Raw genomic sequence first — 18,946 nt, forward strand, 5'->3', positions numbered from 1 at the left:
TTTAAAAGAGGCAGTGTAGTTTAGAAAGGAATGGTCTCCTTACCCCAACTATATGTTCAAATGCCAGGTCCACTGTTCTATGCTATGGGATCTTAGGTAAATTATTCATGTGTCTCAGTTACCTCATTTGTAAAATAGAAACAATAATATCTTCCTTGGCCAGGTGCGGTGGCTCAATGCCTGTAATCCCAGCACTTTGGGAGGCCGAGGTGGGCTTATCATGAGGTCAGGAGATCAAGATGATCCTGGCTAACACGGTGAAACCCAATCTCTACTAAAAATGCAAAAACAAAATTACCCAGGCATGGTGGTGGGCACCTGTAGTCCCAGCTCCTCAGGAGGCTGAGGCAGGAGAATGGTGTGAACCCGGGAAGTGGAGCTTGCAGTGAGCTGAGATCGTGCCAACTGCACTCCAGCCTAGGTGACAGAGCAAGACTCCATCTCAAAATAATAATAATAATAATAATATCTTCCTTAAAGGGTGTTGTGAAAATCATGAATTAACTATTCAAATTATCATTATCTAACATTCCAGTGCCTGTGATCTCTTTCTTTTTTCTGCAGTTGTTTTCTTTTTTCCGCCAACTCTAACTCATGATGGATTATGAACTTTTGTTAACAGGTTTATTGAGATATAATTCACATATCATACATTTACCCATTTAATGTATGCAATTATTTTTGCTATATTCTCAGAGTTGTGCAATAATCACAGTTGCTTTTAGAACATTTTCATCACTGTCCCAGAAAAACCCTGAAGGCTTTAGCTGTCATCCGTCAATCTCCCTAGCCCTAGATAACCACTAATCTACTTCCTGTTTCTATAGATTTGCCAATTCTGGACATTTCATATAAAGGGAATCATACAATATGTGGTCTTGTGACTGCTTTAACTTAGCATAATATTTCAAGGTTCTTTCATGTCATAGCATGTGTCAGTACTGTGTTACTTTAAATGGCCATAAATTCCATTTTATGGATATATAACTTATGACTTTTTTTTCTTTTAGAAATGGAATATTTCCATGTTGCCCAGGATGGAGTACAGTGGCTATTTCTCAGGCATGATCATAGTGCACTATAGCCTGAAACTCTTGGGCTCAAGCAGTGCTCCTCTCTCAGCCTCCTGAGTAGCTGGGACTACAGGTATACACCACTGCACCTGGCTTAACATGTTTTTTTATACATTCATCAGTTGAATGACATTTTTATTGTTTCCATTTCGTGTCTACTATGAATAATGCTGGTATGAACATTCATATACAAATTTTTGTGTAGACACATGTTTTTATTTGTCTGGGGTATACACCTAGAAGTGAAACTGCTGGAACATATGGTAACTCTAAGCAAAACTTTTCCAAAGTGGTTGCACAATATTACATTCTCACCATCAATGTATGAGGATTCTGATTTCTCCAAATCTTCACCGACACTTATTATGTACTATTTTGATTACAGCCATCCTAGTGGATCTGAAGAAGTATCTAATTGTTTTAATTTGCATTTCTCTGATGCTATGGTCTGAATGTTTGTACCCCACACCGTGCCTCCAAATTCATATATTGAAACCAAATTACAAATGTGATGGTGTTAGGAGGTGGGACCTTTGGGAGATGATTAGTCATGAGGGTGGACTTCATGAATGAGATTTTTTCCTTATGAAAGAGACTCCAGAGAGCTGCCTTGCCCCTCCCACCACGAGAGGACACAGCAAGAAGGTGCCGTCTATGAATCGGGAAACCAGCTCTCACTGGAAACCGAATCTGCTGGTGTCGATCTTGGACTTTTCAGCCTTCAAAAAAATAGTATTTTGTTATAGCCAACAGAATGGACTAAGACACCTGACAGCGAATGATGTTAAACATCTCTTTTTGTTCTCATTGGCTACTTATATATCTTCTTTTGAGGAACACGTATTCAAATTATTTATCACTTTAAAACATTTGTAGCATTTTAAAAATGGAGATACAGGCTGGGTGTGGTGGCTCATGCTTGTAATCCCAGCACTTTTGGGAGGCCAAAGTGGGCAGATCACTTGAGGTCAGGAGTTCGAGACCAGCCTGGCCAACAAGGTAAATCCCTGTGTCTACTAAAAATACAAAAACTAGCCGGATGTGGTGGCACATGCCTGTAATCCCAGCTACACAGGAGGCTGAGGCAGGAGATTCACTTGAACCTGGAAGGCAGAGGTTGCAGTAAGCTGAGACCATGCCTTTGTACTCCAGCCTGGGAGACACAGTGGGGCTCTGTATCCAAAAAAAAAAAAAAAGATATTTCACATAACATAAAGTTCACCGTTTTACAGTGTACTTACACTACCATGGTTTTTAGTATATTCATTATTGTGCAACCAACACCAGTAATTTCAAGAGATTTTTGGCCAGGTGTGGTGGCTTACACCTGTAATCCCAACACTTTGGGAGGCTGAGGCAGGTAGATTGCTTGAGCCCAGGAGTTCGAGAGCTGCCTAGGTGAAACCCCGTCCCTACAAAAAATGAAATAAAATAATAAAAAAAAAAAATTAGCTGGGCATGGTGGTGTGTGCCTGTAGTACCAGCTACTCAGGAGGCTGAGGAGGAGGAAGATTGCTTGAGCTTGGGAGGCGGAAGTTACAGTGAGCTGAGATTGCACCACTGCACTCCAGCCTGGGTGACAGAGTGAGATCCTGTCTCGAAAAGAAAAAAAAAGACATTTTCATTCCCACCCAAACTCTGTATCGGCAATTATTCCCAATTCCCCTCCACCCCCATTCCCTGGGAACCAATAACCTCTGTGCTTTCTCTATGAATTTGCCTATTCTGGACATTTCATATAAGTGAAATCACAGTATGTGGACTTCTGTATGTGGCTTATTCACTTAGTATGTTTTCAAGATTCATCCATGTTGTATCATGTCAAAGTACTTTAATAGATTTTTTATGGCTAAAGAATACTCCATTGTAGCAGTAATCTACATTTTGTTTATCCATTAATCAGCTGATGCTATCTTCTTTGTTGTGTATCTTTTCTCCATATTTTTAGTCGGATTATTTCTTATTGTTGAGGTTTGCTTTGTTTTTTTAGAGACAGGGTCTCACTATGTTGCCCAAACTCCTGGGCTCAAGCGATCCTCCTGCCTCACCCTCTTGAGTAGCTGGGACTAAAGGGGACACCACTGCATCTGGCTTATTGTTGAATTTTAAGGGTTCTTTAATATTTTGGATACAAGATGTTTTATTGCGTATGTGTTGTGTAAATATTTTATTACAATGTGTGACTTGTCTTTTCATCATCTTAACAGTGTCTTTTGCAGAGCAGAAGTTTTAAATTTTAATAAAGTCCAACTTACCAATTTTTTATTTCATGGATTGTACTTTTACTGTTGTATCTAAAACGTCATTGCCAAAGCCAAGGTCACGTAGATTTTCTCCTATATCATCTTCTAGAAATTTTGTAGTTTTGCATTTTATGTTTATATCTATGATTCATTTTGAGTCAATTTTTGTGAAAATGTAAAATCTATGTCTAGTTCCAATTTCTTTCTTTTTTTTTTTTTTTTTTTTTTTTGACCTATGGATATCTAGTGGATATCTAGTTGTCCAACACCATTTGTTAAAAAGACCATCCTTTCTCCATTGAATTGCCTTTGGTCCTTCGTCAAAGATCAGTTGAGATCTGTTTCCAAGGTCTCTATTCTGTTCCATTGATCCGTATGTTAATTCTTTTGCCAATACCACACTGTCTTGATTACTGTAGCTTTGTAGTAATTTTGAAGTTGGGTAGTGTAGTGTCGGTTCTCCAATTTTCCTCCTCTTCAGTGTTACTATTCCAGGTCTTTTCATTTTCCTTGTAAACTTTAGAATTAGTTTGTTGATACCACAAAATAATTTGCTGTGATTTTGATTAAGATTGCATTGAGGCTGGGTGCAGTGGCTCATGCCTGTAATCCCAGCACTTTGGGAAGCCAAGGTGGGCGGATCACCTGAGGTCAGGAGTTGGAGACCAGCCTGACCAACATGGAGAAACCCCGTCTCTACTAAAAATGCAAAAAAAATTAGCTAGGCATGGTAGCACATGCCTATAATCCCAACTACTTCGGAAGCTGAGGCAGGAGAATCGCTTGAACCCATGAGGCGGAGGTTACTGTGAGCCAAGATCGTGCCGTTGCACTCCAGCCTGGGCAGTAAGAGCAAAACTCTGTCTCAAAAAAAAAAAAAAAATTGCATTGAATGTATATATCTAGTTGGAAAGAATTGGCATCTTACAATATTGAGTCTTCCTACCCATGAACATTGCATCTCTCTACTCACATAGCTGTTTTTAAAAATTATCTTTCAGCCGGGCGCAGTGGCTCAGGCCTGTAATCCCAGCACTTTGGGAGGCTGAGGCGGATGGATCAGGAGGTCAAGAGATAGAGACCATCCTGGCCAACATGGTGAAATCCCATCTCTACTAAAAATACAAAAATTAGCTGGGCGTGGTGGCGTGTGCCTCTAGTCTCAGCTACTCGGGAGGCTGAGGCAGGAGAATCACTTGAACCCGGGAGGCGAAGGTTGCAATGAGCCGAGATCGCACCACTGCACTCCAGCCTGGTGACACAGCAAGACTCCGTATTTTTGGTAGAGACGGGGTTTCACCATGTTGCCCAGGCTGGTCTTGAACTCCTGACCTCAGGTGATCCACCCACCTCAGCCTCCCAAAGTGTTGGGATTATAGAAGTGAGCCACTGCTCCTGGCCAGCAATGTGTTTTTAATGTTGAATTATAATTGTTCGTTGCTGGTATATAAGAAAACAGTTGACAAAGATAGTTTTATTTCTTCCTTCCCAACCTTTTATTTCCTTGTCTTGTCTTATTGGACTAGCTAGGGCTTCAATATGATGTTGAATAGGAGTGGTGAGAGGGGGACATCTTTACCTTATTCTAATCTTAGGGAGAAAACTTCTGGTTTCTCACCATTAAGTATACCCTAGCTGTAGGGTTTTTTTAGTAGCTGTTCTTTAACAAGTTAAGGACAGTTCCCCTCTACTAGCTTGAGTAAGTGAAGGTTGGATTTCTGAGGCTTCAGTGTGAAATGGTGTGAAATGCTGTGTGACATCCAGAGGGGGATGTTGGAGTTAAGCAGAGTACCTAGGAGAGGGGACTGGGGTGGAGAAAGAGCAGGGAATCACTGGCATATCCATGATGCCCGAAGTCATGGCTATGGATGTGATTGCCAGGGAAGTACGTGCTGCTGTTGGTCCGGCAACTGGTCACCTTGAACAAAAATAGTCACAACTCTGTGCATGATAAATACCTGTGACTCTAAATGTGTGTTCCTGAGGATAGCCTGGCTACCTCACTAGGACCACAGTGTAAATATTGTTGATGGCCTGCTGTACCTTAGGCGCCATGCTAGATAGTGCCTTGCATTATCAGGTTATCTCATTTAATCCTTGCAGTTTTCAAGATAAGTACTATTAATCCTATTACCAGATTGAGAAAACAGAAACCCAGAGAGTTTCAATATCTTACCCAGGTGAGAGCGCTCATAAGACAGGGCCGAAAGTGACTCGGAAGCCTATGCTTGCCCTGCTCTCCCACACTGCCCACAGTGTTTGGGCAAGAAAAAAAACCTGAGGCTCAGATGGGAATGACTGCAGGGAGTCTGAGGAGAGGACCCACGTCCACTGGGTCATCTGGAGTGGCCTGAGGCTCAGCACCACTCCCACCAGGAGGGAAGGGCTTGCTTGACCCAAAGTGCCTAGCCTGGAGTGTCTAGTCCCACACTGCAAGGAGAGCTGCAGATCTAAGGGGAACCTCCACCTCCAGAATTCAGGCAATGGTGGCTAAGATGAGAGGACAGTTAGCCATCCACTGACCCTGGCGCCTCACACTCTTAAACCCTGGTCTTCCACATACCCTGACCCAGCATACGTGTACTCTCCAACCCCCGAGGATGGGCCTGCGCTGAGTCTGTGTGCTGCTTTACAGAGTTTGAATAATTCAAGCCCCAGAGGCCTGAGGTATCAGTTTCCGTTGCTCTGTTGTCATGGGGACAGGTGTCTTAACACCTGTGTAATGCACAGGTATAATTAAGCTAATGAAAGGGCAAAGAGGGAAAGGCTGCTGTCCTGTGCCTCAGATGACTCTGGGCTGATCAAGGGAATCCCTGGTCCCTGTTCTGCTGAGAGAGCAGCAGGCCCATCTAGAGTCCAGGTGTGGGGAATGGAAGAAGGAAGGAAGGAATGAGGGATGAAACAGAAGTAGGAGAAAGGGAGAGAGTGGAAAGAGGCGGGCAGGGGACGATCAGAGTCAGGGAGGCAGAGAGACCAAGAAAGTTACAGAGGGAAAGAGAAGGAAGCAGAAACAGAGTGAAAGGCAAAGTGGGTGGGGAGCATAGGAAAGGGCAGAGGCAGAGGCAGAGGCCAGAAGAGGCAAGGACCAGCAGTTAAGAAGAAAGACCAAGTACTAAACTCCAGGGGCAGGCACAAATTGGAGGGTCAGAAGACTGGAGGGGCTGCAGGGCCCGCTGGAGGGTGGTTGGACCCGCCAGAGATCTCAGTCTTACTTCTGACTTCTAGGTACTGTCCATACCATCCTTGCCAGCTGGGCCTAATTTTGCCCTAGATCTGGCAAGGAGGCGTCACACCCAGAGACCTGCCCCACCTCTTGCAGTGCCAGGACCATGGGGATCCGGAGCCACCACCTCAGCCTGGGCCTTCTGCTTCTGTTTCTACTCCCTGCAGGTATGAAGCTCAGTACACCAGCCCTGGCCTCTCCTGGTGGTGCTGCTATTCCTGTTCTCCCAAAATCCCTTTCCATGTAGTCACTCTTGTGTTTCTCCTCAGTACCTGTTTTGAGAACAAGCTCTCTATTTGTGGAGTGTGGAGAAGAGGGTGCTGAAGTGGGTGAGAGGAGACTTGCCTGGCTAAGGTGGAAACAATGAGTGGGGAGCTTCCAGAGACAGGGTTGGGAAAATCAGAGGGGCCAGATGCTGAAGGGCCTGCCGGCCAGGCCAGATCTTTCTCCTGCAGACGATGGGGGCAGCACTGAAAGGTTTCAGCAACATACTAACCTGGTCAGATGTACATGCTTAAAAGCATGGTCTATGGGCATGGGAGGGGTAGGAGGTAAGCCTTGGGGGAGGGGGTGACAGTGAAGGGAAGGGCCTGGCCTGGAGGGGAGAGGGCAGACTCAAGATGATGTTTAGCAAAATCTGGAGGATTTGAATGATCTGACAGGATCTGGAGATTAACTGGATTCCAAGAGGAGGAGGCAGGAGACGGAGAAGGGAGGGATAATTCCCAGATTTCCAGCTGAGGTCACTATTGCAGTTGAGGGCATGCTATTTGCTGAGATAGGAAACATGGGATAGGAAGTAGGTTTCAAAGCATGGAGGGAGGAAGCGAGTTCAGTTGAAAGTGCCTGTGGGAAACTCAGGAGTGGACTGTACTCTATTTGGGTCTGGAGCTCAGGAGAAAAATCTGGGATGAAGAAAAAGAAGGGAGCCAAGGACAGTATTCATGGGAACAATATTTAGGTCAAAGATTGAGGAAAATGTATGTCAGGAAAGCCTGGGGAAGAGTGTGATTTCAGAAGGAAGGAATGTTCCATCGCATCAGAAGTTTTGAAGAAACCAGCATGAGATGGAGAAGTGGAAACAGGTTTGAGAGAGACTGGAAGGGGCAGAGCAGTGGGGTTCAGAATCCTTAGGTGAAAGTCTGGACTCTTGTGGCTTATTTGGATCCCTCTATCATTTGTGGAGAGGCAGGCAGTCTCCAGGTCCTTGAAAAGGGAAGGGTGGAGGAGAAATTTGTCAGCCTGGTGCCAGAAGATAGTAACATTTCACTCCATGGCCTTTATCTCATGTGTCCCTGCAGGCAGGCCAGGGAGGAACTAGAGCCACAGCTAGAGCAAGAAAGGGCAGACACAGGAGGACACTCATAAGGACAGGGCCTCAGCCCTGGGAGTGGAGGGTATGAGCAAAGGCCCTGAGACTAGGGCCTGGGATGGACAATCCTCCTTACTGACCCTCCAGAGTGCCTGGGAGCTGAGGGCCGGCTGGCTCTCAAGCTGTTCCGTGACCTCTTCGCCAACTACACAAGTTCCCTGAGACCTGTGGCAGACACAGACCAGACTCTGAATGTGACCCTGGAAGTGACACTGTCCCAGATCATCGACATGGTGCGTTGTGGTAGTGGTACAGCTGTGGAGTCTTACCTGTCACAGTGTCAAGAAATGAAGGGGTGAGAGACTGGGATTTTTCTCCATGGAATTCCTTTTCTGTAAATGTTAATATTAACAAAGATAGCAGTTACCAACTGTTGGATACTGACTGTTGGGTGCCTACCTTGTGCCCAACATTTTGCACTCCTGAACTTATTGAATCCCTGCTAAGCGGGGATTCTCACCTCATATAACTGCTGAGGAAATGGGCCCAGAAAAGAGAAGAGCCCACTAAGGTCACGTGGCAAGGTCAGGTCTGAGTGGGAACTGGACAGTATGGACAAGTCAGGTTTGTGGGTGCTGACCAGAGCCCTGCAGGGGAGTGTGCACAGACGGGGCAGGATATGCATATACATGTCCACATCTCTGCCATCCCCTGCCCCCACTAGGATGAACGGAACCAGGTGCTGACCCTGTATCTGTGGATACGGCAGGAGTGGACAGATGCCTACCTACGATGGGACCCCAATGCCTATGGCGGCCTGGATGCCATCCGCATCCCCAGCAGTCTTGTGTGGCGGCCAGACATCGTACTCTATAACAAGTACTGCCTATCTGGGCTCTTCCCCTCTCCTACCCTTCTCTAGACTTGCCCTTAGCCATGGGTGTGCACTGATCCCCTCTCCCTACCACATAAGCCGGTTGCCATGCTGCCCTGGAAACTTTTCCCCAGGACCCTTCTAAGCTGCCAGGCATTCACAGCCCTTCCATGGCACCCCCACTTAAGGCTATCCCAGGCCAGCCCAGGCTGAATGTCTCCTGGGAACCTACTGTGTGGTCCAGGGCAGATGCCTGGATCACAAGGGCCTCTCTAGGGCACAGTTTTAGCTCTAAGTCTCTCGGGGCTCCCCCAAGAGCCTGTCTAAGGTTCTCTTTCCTCCAAGACATAGCCCTCTGGAACACTGCTTTATGTCTCCTTGACCACTTCTGTATCTCCCAGCCCACACATAGCTCTGCATATTTTCTCTGGGGCCCCTCTACAAGTTTTGCAGATGTCCCCCAAGGGAAGTCATTGTGTGTCCCAGAGTTGCCTCTGGGTTCTGCAGAGGCCTGTTTATATGTCCTCTGGCTATGTCTGTGTCCTTCTGGGCCCTTCAGGCGCCACCCCTTCCAGGCAGCGGGTCTCTCTAGGTGCACTCCACCCTCTGTGTTGCTTTGTTCTGAAAACGAGAGTCAAATTAACGAAAGAAAAACAAGCAGAAGTTTATTTTATTTATTTATTTATTTATTTATTTGTATTTATTTGAGACGCAGTCTCCCAGGCTGGAGTGCAGTGGGGCCATCTCCGCTCACTATAAGCTCCGCCTTCCGGGTTCACGCCATTCTCCTGCCTCAGCCTCCCAAGTAACTGGGACTACAGGCGCCCACCTCCACGCCTGGCTAATTTTTTTGTATTTTCAGTAGAGATGGGGTTTCACCGTGTTAGCCAGGTTGGTCTCAATCTCCTGACCTCGTGATCCACCCGCCTTGGCCTCCCAAAGTGCTGGGATTACAGGCCTGAGCCACTGCGCCCGGCCACAAACAGAAGTTTATTAACCTGCTGTACCCATCACGGGAGAGGCCTTAGTTCAAAAGTATTTTCTCTCTGAAGGCAGTGGCTTAGAGGCCTTGCTTAAATAGAAATTCAAGAAAGAGCCAGCAAGTTGTAAATAGTGGCAAGACAAAGGAGAGCAGTTCCAGCCTTTAAAAGGCGGGAAAACGTGGGAAGAGGGTAAAATCTGTTCCCAGATTCCTCTGGCACCTACTGGTGCCCTTTGGATAAGCAAGTGCTGTCTCCAGCAAGGAAGGGCTGGTGTCCTACCATCAGGCCAGCAGATGCTGGGGCCAGGTGCTCCCCTGCGTCGTGAGTGTCTCGAACTTAATGAACCTCAATATTCTGGGGGAGAAGTTTTGGTTTCTTTCAGACCCTGGGGGTCTGCCCTGGGCTCCCGGCCTCCAGGGCTGCTTCTCCGGCTGGACAGCCTGGGTGAGCCAAGCCCCGCCCCGCCTGCCCGCAGGGCGGACGCGCAGCCGCCAGGCTCGGCCAGCACCAACGTGGTCCTGCGCCACAATGGCGCCGTGCGCTGGGACGCACCGGCCATCACGCGCAGCTCGTGCCGCGTGGACGTGGCGGCCTTCCCGTTCGACGCCCAGCGCTGTGGCCTGACGTTCGGCTCCTGGACTCACGGCGGGCACCAACTGGATGTGCGGCCGCGCGGCGCTGCCGCCAGCCTGGCGGACTTCGTGGAGAACGTGGAGTGGCGCGTGCTGGGTATGCCGGCGCGGCGGCGCGTGCTCACCTACGGCTGCTGCTCAGAGCCCTACCCCGACGTCACCTTCACGCTGCTGCTGCACCGCCGCGCCGCCGCCTATGTGTGCAACCTGCTGCTGCCCTGCGTGCTCATCTCGCTGCTTGCGCCGCTCGCCTTCCACCTGCCCGCCGACTCGGGCGAGAAGGTGTCGTTGGGCATCACCGTGCTGCTGGCGCTCACCGTCTTCCAGCTGCTGCTGGCCGAGAGCATGCCGCCGGCCGAGAGCGTGCCGCTCATCGGTGAGCAGCGGAGGTGCGGGGGGACCTGATGATGCGCCGGGCCGCCCCAGGGCGGGGCCGCCACAGGGCCTGGGTCTGCCGAACGGCCCCGCTTCAGAGAGTGAGGCGGGGGCGTCCTGGGAACGTCCTCTAATTTTGAGACTGAGGGGAAAGGGTTAGCTCCTTCCAGGGAGAACACCCCTCACGACTGGGTCTTGATGGTGGAACATCAGTATCCCCAGATCCTAATAATAGGCAAAATCTGTCGACTGCTCGCTGTGTGCCAGACACTCCCCTAAGCACTTGACCTTTATTAACTCAGGTAAACATCACCACAAACCTAGGAAGTAGGTCCTCTGGTTATCCCATTTGTACAAAAAGGATTCGTATCTTGTCCCAGCTCATGCCCATCGTTATTTGAGAGTGGAACTGTCCTGGATTGTGTATGAGTGCAGCTTCCAGCAGTGAGGGGAGCAATTAGAGAGCAGTAGCTTCTGATGACCCACGTGTAGGAATGAAGGATGGGGAGAACTCGGCCCTTACCTCCTTCCTGCTTCCATCCATGGGGCTTGGAGGGTCTGGAGAGCCTCATGGTGGGCTTATTTCCATTTGTGTAGAGGTGACTGGGAAGCTCAGGATCCACAGGCTTTTTGTTTTGAGTCCCAATTGGCTTTCTCTCTCTCTTGCAGGGAAGTACTACATGGCCACTATGACCATGGTCACATTCTCAACAGCACTCACTATCCTTATCATGAACCTGCATTACTGTGGTCCCAGTGCCCGCCCAGTGCCAGCCTGGGCTAGGGCCCTCCTGCTGGGACACCTGGCACAGAGCCTGTGCGTGCAGGAAAGAGGGGAGCCCTGTGGGCAGTCCAGGCCACCTGAGTTATCCCCTAGCCCCCAGTCTCCCGAAGGAGGGGCTGGCCCCCCAGCGGGCCCTTGCCACGAGCCACGATGTCTGTGCCGCCAGGAAGCCATACTGCACCATGTAGCCACCATTGCCAATACCTTCCGCAGCCACCGAGCTGCACAGCACTGCCATGAGGACTGGAAGCGCCTGGCCCGTGTGATGGACCGCTTCTTCCTGGGCATCTTCTTCTCCATGGCCCTGGTCATGAGCCTCCTGGTGCTGGTGCAGGCCCTGTGAGGGGTAGGACTAAGTCACAGGGATCTGCTGCAGCCACAGCTCCTCCAGAAAAGGACAGCCATGGCCAAGTGGTTGCTGGTCTTTAAGCCAGCCAGTCTCTTCCCACTGCTCCTAAGACCCTGGGACACTTGACTTCACAATCCACAAGGAAGCACTCATTGTCTACATACCCTAACTAACGGAAATCCAGAGCCTGCCACTCCCCTAATTCCAAAAAAAAGAAGAACTCTACAAAGGCCAAGATCACAGAGTACAGTCTTGGAGGGACAGAATTGTTCATGCTGGGTACTAGAGCTTTCAGTGGGGAGTGTGCAGGTTATTATGAGAAACTGAACTGAACTGCTGCGTTTCCTGTCTTCCTTCCTAGGTGGCTTCTTTGCAGGGCCTTGGCTCTTACCTTTCCCTGCCGAGGGGCTCAGGGAAAAGGATCGGGGATTCTCAGTTGAGTTTCCAGAGCAGGAGGCCCTACAGATTTGGCCCCAAATCCCCGACTCAATAAAGTAAGCGTGTACCTAGCACCTCCTCGATGCCCTGTATTACCCTTGAGGTCTGTGGTAGTGGAAGCTGGGGGTCCAGGTCTGTCTGTACTTCAGGTCTGTCTCATGGCCGCTGGTGCAAGTCCAAGTCCAAGTGCAAAGCCTGAGAACCTGAAGTTCTAATGTCCAATGGTAAAAGAAGGATGTCCCAGCTCCAGGAAAGAGCATGAATTTGCCTTTCTCCTACTTTTTTGTCTTCTCCATGCCCTCCCACATTGAGAGTGGAACTTGCCACTCAGTCCATCAACTCACACGCCAGTCTCCTGCTGAAAACCCTCACAGACACATCCAGAAATAATGCTTTCCCAGCTGTCCATGTATCGCTGGTGTCCATGGTGGTGGGTTATCAGAACTTATTAATGTCACTGTCGCTAAAGTTGGTATATAACCCCCCACTGCTAAATATGACGAGCTAAAAAAAAAAAAAAAGAACTTAGGCAACCTAGGGAGACCCTGTCGCTACAAAAAACACACAAATTAGTCAGGTGTGGTGGCACATATCTGTAGTCCCAGCTACTTGGGAGGCTGAGGTGGGAGGATCTCTTGAGCCCAGGAGTTTGAGGCTACAGTGAGCCATGATGAGAGGAGCCTCAGGACTCATGGATTAGAGCAGAAGTTACATCTGTGCTGACAAAAGAATGGGATTTGACTGAGGTGCTGAGGGAGGACTAGAGCTCTCTCTTCCATCTCTCCTTCTCTCTGTGTGCTGGAGTTAGGCACCGTCCACCCCATTCTCACACTCGGACACTGAGAGCTTGACAGTGGCCAAGGCAGGGGCAGTGCAGGGACCAGCCATTCACAGGTATTTGTTCCTTTCTGAGTTTCACACATTTCCTGGCACTACCTCTGTGCCTCTGACCCAGTCCCTTCCCCCAGGAAGCTCACCGTCTCACATGGCAGACAGACATGGACATATGGTATATGGAAGCATTCAGGGCTCTGTGGAAGCATAGAGGCATGGTCACTACCCCAGCTGGGTGGGAGAGGTCACAGAAGGCTTCCTGGAGGAGTGAACAGGAGCTTTCCAGATGGACATGTGAGGCATCTGAGTAACACCAACAGGTATCACTGCGAAGTGCTCTCCAGTCACCCCCCAAATCAGCTGAAGTCTTTCTATCTCCAAGTGAGTTGCTGCCTGTCTTGAAGTACCCCCCACGTCGCCGGCCCAACTCTTTATTCAGAGTCTCACTCCTAGAGCCCTGGGTAAGGTTCAGTCCCCAAATTGTCTCCTGTTTCTCCACCAGCAGGTCTGGCAGCTACCAGAGAAGGTCCCAGAGTTCCCTGCAGATGGGGTTGCCAGGAATCTTGGTTACACTGAAAGCACACATTGCCAACATCCTCAGGATGGGCAGAGGCAGCAGATGAGGCTGTCCTGTGTCTCATGCATCAAAGGAGGCCTGGACTGTCTGGAAAGGCCCACACCGCGAGGAACCAGAGCAGCAGCAGCAGAGACCAAACTGCAGAGAGGGGACTCTCACCCATGGCTGCAGGGAAAACAGGCAGAGAGGTTTTGGGAGAGAGAGAGAAAAAGAGGTATTTAGGAGCACAGGAGCAAAGTGGGGACACACAGATACAAGATGGAGAGACTGGCAGAGTGAGCTGGACAGACTGATATACAAAATTGCCGCAGGCAACAGAGATAAAGATCAAGTTTAGGGAGGAGCTGGTCCAATGGTAATGGGTTATCAGAACTTACTAACACTAGTGTCACTAAAGTTGATGTACAATGCCTCCACTGCTAAATTTGACTGCTTTAAAAAATTTTAGGCAGCCTGGGCAACATAGGGAGACCCCTTCTCTACAAAGAATACAAAAAGTAGCCAGGCGTGGTGGCATATATCTGTAGTCCAAGCTACTTGGGAGACTGAGGTGGGGGGATCACTTGAGCCCAAGAGTTTGAGGCTACAGTGAGCCGTAGTGGTGCCACTGCACTCCAACCTGGGTGACAGAGTGAAAAAAAAATTTTTTTAATAAAGAATTTAGGAAGGTAGACAGAGACGAGGAGACCAATTAGAGTCCCAGTGTCTCTTCCAGAGGTCATTGTGTCTAACTTAATTGCTTTCTATTGCCACAAATAAGGTACTTCAGAGTGGGATGTGACATGGATTTAAGATCAGAGTGGGATCTACTGTGGCTGAACTTGGCTCCTTTGCCCAAACCCTGGTAGGAGAGGTGCAGGGTGGACTAGGAGGAGAAATCCTAAACTTTTCCAGTTACTGGAATTATATCATCAAAACTCAAAGATACCTGGGAGGCTGGAAACTTGGCTTCTGGTCCTGGCTCTGCCATGAACTCACTGTCACCTTGAGCAAATAATTTGTCTCTGGGTCTCACTTGACCATATAAAGTGGGTAATGCCTCCTGTTCTGCCTCCTTCCCATAGATTACTGTGCAGTAAAGATGAGATGGGATGGGATGGGATGGGATGGGATGGGATGGGATGGGATGGGATGGGATGGGATGGGATGGGGTGGGGTGGGGTGGGATGGGGTGGGGTCTGGGGAGGGATGGAAACCATCCTGGTGTGGTGGTTCAGAGTTTGGCTCTAGAGCCAGCCTCTCTGGACTCCACTTCTTAGTAGCTGGGTGGCACAGGGCTGGTTGCTTCTCCTCTTTGCACCTTTGATGTTTTTGTTTTTGTTTTTGTTTTGTTTTGTTTTGTTTTGGGACAGAGTTTCACTCTTGTTGCCCAGGCTGGAGTGCAATGGCACAATCTTGGCTCACAGCAACCTCCGCCTCCTAGGTTCACGAGATTCTCCTGCCTCAGCCTCCCAAGTAGCTGGGATTTCAGGCATGCACCACCATGCCCAACTAATTTTGTATTTTTAGTAGAGACGGGGTTTCTCCATGTTGGTCAGGCTGGTCTTGAACTCCTGACCGCAGGTGATCCGCCCATCTTGGCCTCCCAAAGTGCTGGGATTACAGGCGTGAGCCACCGCGCCTGGCTTCTCTTTGTGCCTTTGTACCTTGGTACTGTCATCTGCAGAACAGAGGTGATGACCGTACCATTGGGGTGTGGTGAGAATGAATGGCATGATTTTGTGCTGGAGTGGATCAGAGGAAGCTGGGGGGTCCTTCCTGCCCACTCACAGAGTTCTGAAGGACAGAGGAGTTCTAAAGGCTTGGGGAGGAGCTGCTGTTTCTTCCCTGGAAATGGCCCATTCCCACCTAGAGACATGGTGGCCTGGGTAGGCCTTGGCACACCAAGTGTCTGAGGGAAGAGAAGAGTCACAGCTGGAGATCATCTGGTCCAATTTGCTTATTATACACACCGAGAAACTGAGGCACAGAGAAAGAATGGGTTGGTCATAGAGAAAGAGCAGAGCCTGGACTAGAGCCCAGGCCTCTAGCACCCAAAGCTTGACCTCATGGCCTTCAAAGATGGGTTTGAGGGAGCCCTGAGGGCAGTAACAGAGACAGTGGGTTCTGCACTGGGAGGCAGAGAAGGACCAAAGGAGGACTTTGTGGGGAGCAGCCCTTCCGTCCCTCACTTCACTGCAGCCTGAATCTCTCGGGGGCCTGATCAGTGGCCTTTTCCTGCAAAGCACAGGCAGACCCAGGCTGGAGAGCAGGTGTCTCTGCTCCCCCAACCATCTGCTCTCCCACACACTCATCTCCTGGCTAAGGCTGGCAACCCCCAAGGTGCCACTTCAGTGAGTGCACTTTTTTTATGATTATTATTAATGAGGTTGTTTCCTTATAAAAGATCCAGGTGGGCCGGGCACGGTGGCTCACGTCTGTAATCCCAGTACTTTGGGAGGCCAAGGTGGATGGATCCCCTGAGGTCAGGAGTTCGAGGCCAGCCTGGCCAACATGGTGGGCAGGGAGACAGACAGCAGTTGGGTGCTGTGCCCCTAAGGTCCAGCTCAGGCTGTGGTCTCTACTAAAAATACAAAAAATTAGCCAGGCGTGGTGGCATGCGCCTGTAATCCCAACTGTAATCAAGAGGCTGAGGCAGGAGAATGGCTTGAACCTGTTAAGTGGAGGCTGCAGTGAGCTGAGATTGTGCCATTGCACTCCAGCCTGGGCAACAAGAGTGAAAACTCCGTCTCAAAAAAAAAAAAAAAAAAAGATCCAGGTGATGGGGCCAGGGATGAACTGAGTCCCACAAGTGCCTGCAGCCCTTACCTGAATTATCCAGATGGCAAGGCCCAGACTTGCACTTCTTGTCTATAGAAAAGAAACAGTAAAGAATGAAAGGCTCAGGAGCTCTCAGGATGGAAAGGGACCTCAGAGCCCTGGTGGTCCATCCCTGACTTGTTCTAGGAGAAGTTGGTACATTTCCCCCTAATTCTGCTCTTTCATGGTAGAACATCCTTGACTAGGTTTGTCTCGACCCATGAGAAACAGGGCCAGAAGGGAGTGGGCCATCAAAGCCAGGGTCTACTCTGGGGCACTCCTGCTCCCTGGGCCTGTAACTTTGCCTTCCTGCCACACTCACCTCTCCCTCTTCCATGCCTCGCCCCAGGCTGGTTTGTGTTCTTTGCATGCCCTCCTCACCTTGTCAACTCATGCATGCTCCTGTTGCTGTCCAAGATAGGAAGTGAAGTCCTTAGCCCTTCAGAAATTAAGAACCTGGGCCCATCCCCGTAGTTCTTCTTCTGGCCTGTGCTGGGGACATGGACAGGAGGAGCGTCCACCACTTCCCGACCACAGCATGAGCGTAACCTTAGGGGCACAGCACCCAGCTGCTGTCTCCCTGCCCCCACCACCCACCCAGCACAGAATTCCTCTTCCAGCTCATAAATGCACTCTTCTCAGAAACTGAGGTTGGGGCTCCTACTCATTTCTGGCAACAGCTATCTAGGTGTCAATAATCTGGCTGGAAAATAATTCCCTTCCAGCCTCTGACCAGGAGAAAAGCCCAACCAGGCCTGCTTGCCTGCCCAAATGGCCAGAGACCCTTCCCTTGGCCAGGAAACCTTTCCAGCCACCCAGCAGGCAAGTGGCCAACTATGGCTTAGATCCCTTCAAGGGCAGTAAGTGCACCCCTCAAAAGGTTATGTCTCCCCTTAGATGGAAGGGGTTGGGAGCTGGTGGATATGCCTGGTTGTATTTATGTATCCCTGGGACACAGGAGATAGGGGCTTGGGTTTGCCAAAGTCCCTGGTGGATGTGGAAGGCCCACCTTCTGCACAGGTGCTGACTGGCGCTTGCCCTCCTACCTTTGATGTACTCGCAGTTGTAGGTGCTGCGCTTGCCCAGGGCCTGGAGGTAGATGCGGGCAGGGCCCTGGGCCGGTCTGCTGGCATTGATCACTTGGAAGGTCTCGAAGGGGGGGATCAGCACCTCTTCCTCTCCAGGGAAGAAGGAGTAGCCCTTGATAGGGGCCCCGAGGCAGGTCCAGATGCCAAAGAAGGTGTCCTCACCAAACTGCTGGGCTGCAACGTTCTTCAGGGAGGCGGAAGCAAAGCCCCCCAGCCTCACAGTGGCCCCAGGCCCTGCTGGCCGGAAGTGCAGGCCATGCACACCTCGGAACACCTGGTGGCACCGGGGTGGACGCTGGCCCCTGCCCAGGAGCTGCAGGGCCTCGGTCAGCAGGAAATGGAGTGTCTTGAAGGAGAAGTGATAGAGGTAGTGGGCCCGGGAGCGACCTGCCTCACGCACGGCTGCATTGAACTCCTTGTGCAGGGGGCTGTTGGCTGTGTAGGCCAGGAGGGCCACCCCATGCTCATCGCGGAAGCCCAGGGGTGGCGGAGGTGGACGGGTAGGGCTGAGACTCCACTCCGGCCCCCAGGCCTGGCGCTCCTGCCATTGGCTGCTTGCCAGTGTCCAGCCGTCTGCATACACCTTGTTGGCCTGGAACTCCGTGTGGTTGAGATCTGGAAGAGCAGCTGTCATGGCAGCAGCACAGCCAGCGTACTGGTCATCAAAGGAAGCCAGGGCCATGTCCAGCGGCATCTCTTGAGAGAAGAGGTCTCGTCGTGTGATGGGGTGGCTCTGGGCCTGAGGGGGCAGGAGCAGCAGGGACTGAGAGGATAGGCCCCTGGGAGAATGAGTCCCCTGCCATCCAGCTCTCCCCTCCACTGAGAAAGGCAGGAAGGGCCCCAAACACACCTGGTGGGGAAAGGGATTGGGAACCTCTGGCTGTAATTTCCCCAAGACTAGCATCTGGGGCTGTCCCCTTGGGCTGAGTGATCCCCAAGGGAAGCGTCAGGCATTCTTTCCTCTCTCCTTCCAGGGTTCAGAAGAAGCTGATGGCTCAGTTCCCTGCTGGGGTGGGAACAGTGGGGGATGCCCATACCTGAAGTGCTTCCATGAGGCCCACAGACACAAGAAGCAGAGACATCATAGCAGGCATCTGCATGCTGGTGACCCTGGGCCAGCTGCTGTTTCTCTTTGAGTCTCAGTTTCTTCATATGGAAAATTGCAGTGTTAATCTGTATAGTTTAATAAACATGAATCGACACTTAGTCTGTGCCATTCCTAGTGCTTGGCACTGAGAGTCACAAGACAGACATGGAGGCTTAGAAGAGAGAGGACCTTTCTTGCTGGAAGGAACATGCGTGACTTCCTGGAGGAGTGACGTGAACAGGGTCTTGCAGGATGAACAAGAGACTAAAATGTCA

At 50.1% G+C, this 18,946-nt stretch overlaps 2 protein-coding genes across 3 annotated transcripts; one reads left to right on the plus strand and one right to left on the minus strand.

The window, feature by feature from the left end:
* The first annotated feature begins 4,737 nt into the window (after nucleotides 1–4,737).
* On the plus strand, nucleotides 4,738–12,360 carry CHRNA10 (cholinergic receptor nicotinic alpha 10 subunit). 2 transcript variants are annotated; one of them, XM_023209571.1, is made up of 5 exons: nucleotides 4,738–6,706; nucleotides 7,999–8,206; nucleotides 8,576–8,730; nucleotides 10,184–10,716; nucleotides 11,385–12,360. In XM_023209571.1, exons 4-5 carry the CDS (start codon nucleotides 10,440–10,442, stop codon nucleotides 11,840–11,842), a joined length of 735 nt encoding a protein of 244 aa, XP_023065339.1. In that variant the 5' UTR covers nucleotides 4,738–6,706; nucleotides 7,999–8,206; nucleotides 8,576–8,730; nucleotides 10,184–10,439; the 3' UTR covers nucleotides 11,843–12,360. The 2 variants fall into 2 exon arrangements, with proteins under 2 accessions (XP_023065339.1, XP_023065337.1); XM_023209569.1 differs by having other exon boundaries at nucleotides 7,999–8,144.
* Nucleotides 12,361–13,541: 1,181 nt separating this feature from the next.
* On the minus strand, nucleotides 13,542–18,736 carry ART1 (ADP-ribosyltransferase 1). Its single transcript, XM_023209157.1, has 4 exons — nucleotides 18,622–18,736; nucleotides 17,543–18,323; nucleotides 16,506–16,547; nucleotides 13,542–13,862 (listed from the first exon to the last, which is right to left on the minus strand). Exons 1-4 carry the CDS (start codon nucleotides 18,682–18,684, stop codon nucleotides 13,765–13,767), a joined length of 984 nt encoding a protein of 327 aa, XP_023064925.1. The 5' UTR covers nucleotides 18,685–18,736; the 3' UTR covers nucleotides 13,542–13,764.
* Between the last annotated feature and the right edge of the window lie 210 nt (nucleotides 18,737–18,946).

The sequence above is a fragment of the Piliocolobus tephrosceles genome, chromosome 13, assembly GCF_002776525.5.
Source record: "Piliocolobus tephrosceles isolate RC106 chromosome 13, ASM277652v3, whole genome shotgun sequence".
Taxonomy (NCBI): Eukaryota; Metazoa; Chordata; class Mammalia; order Primates; family Cercopithecidae; genus Piliocolobus; species Piliocolobus tephrosceles.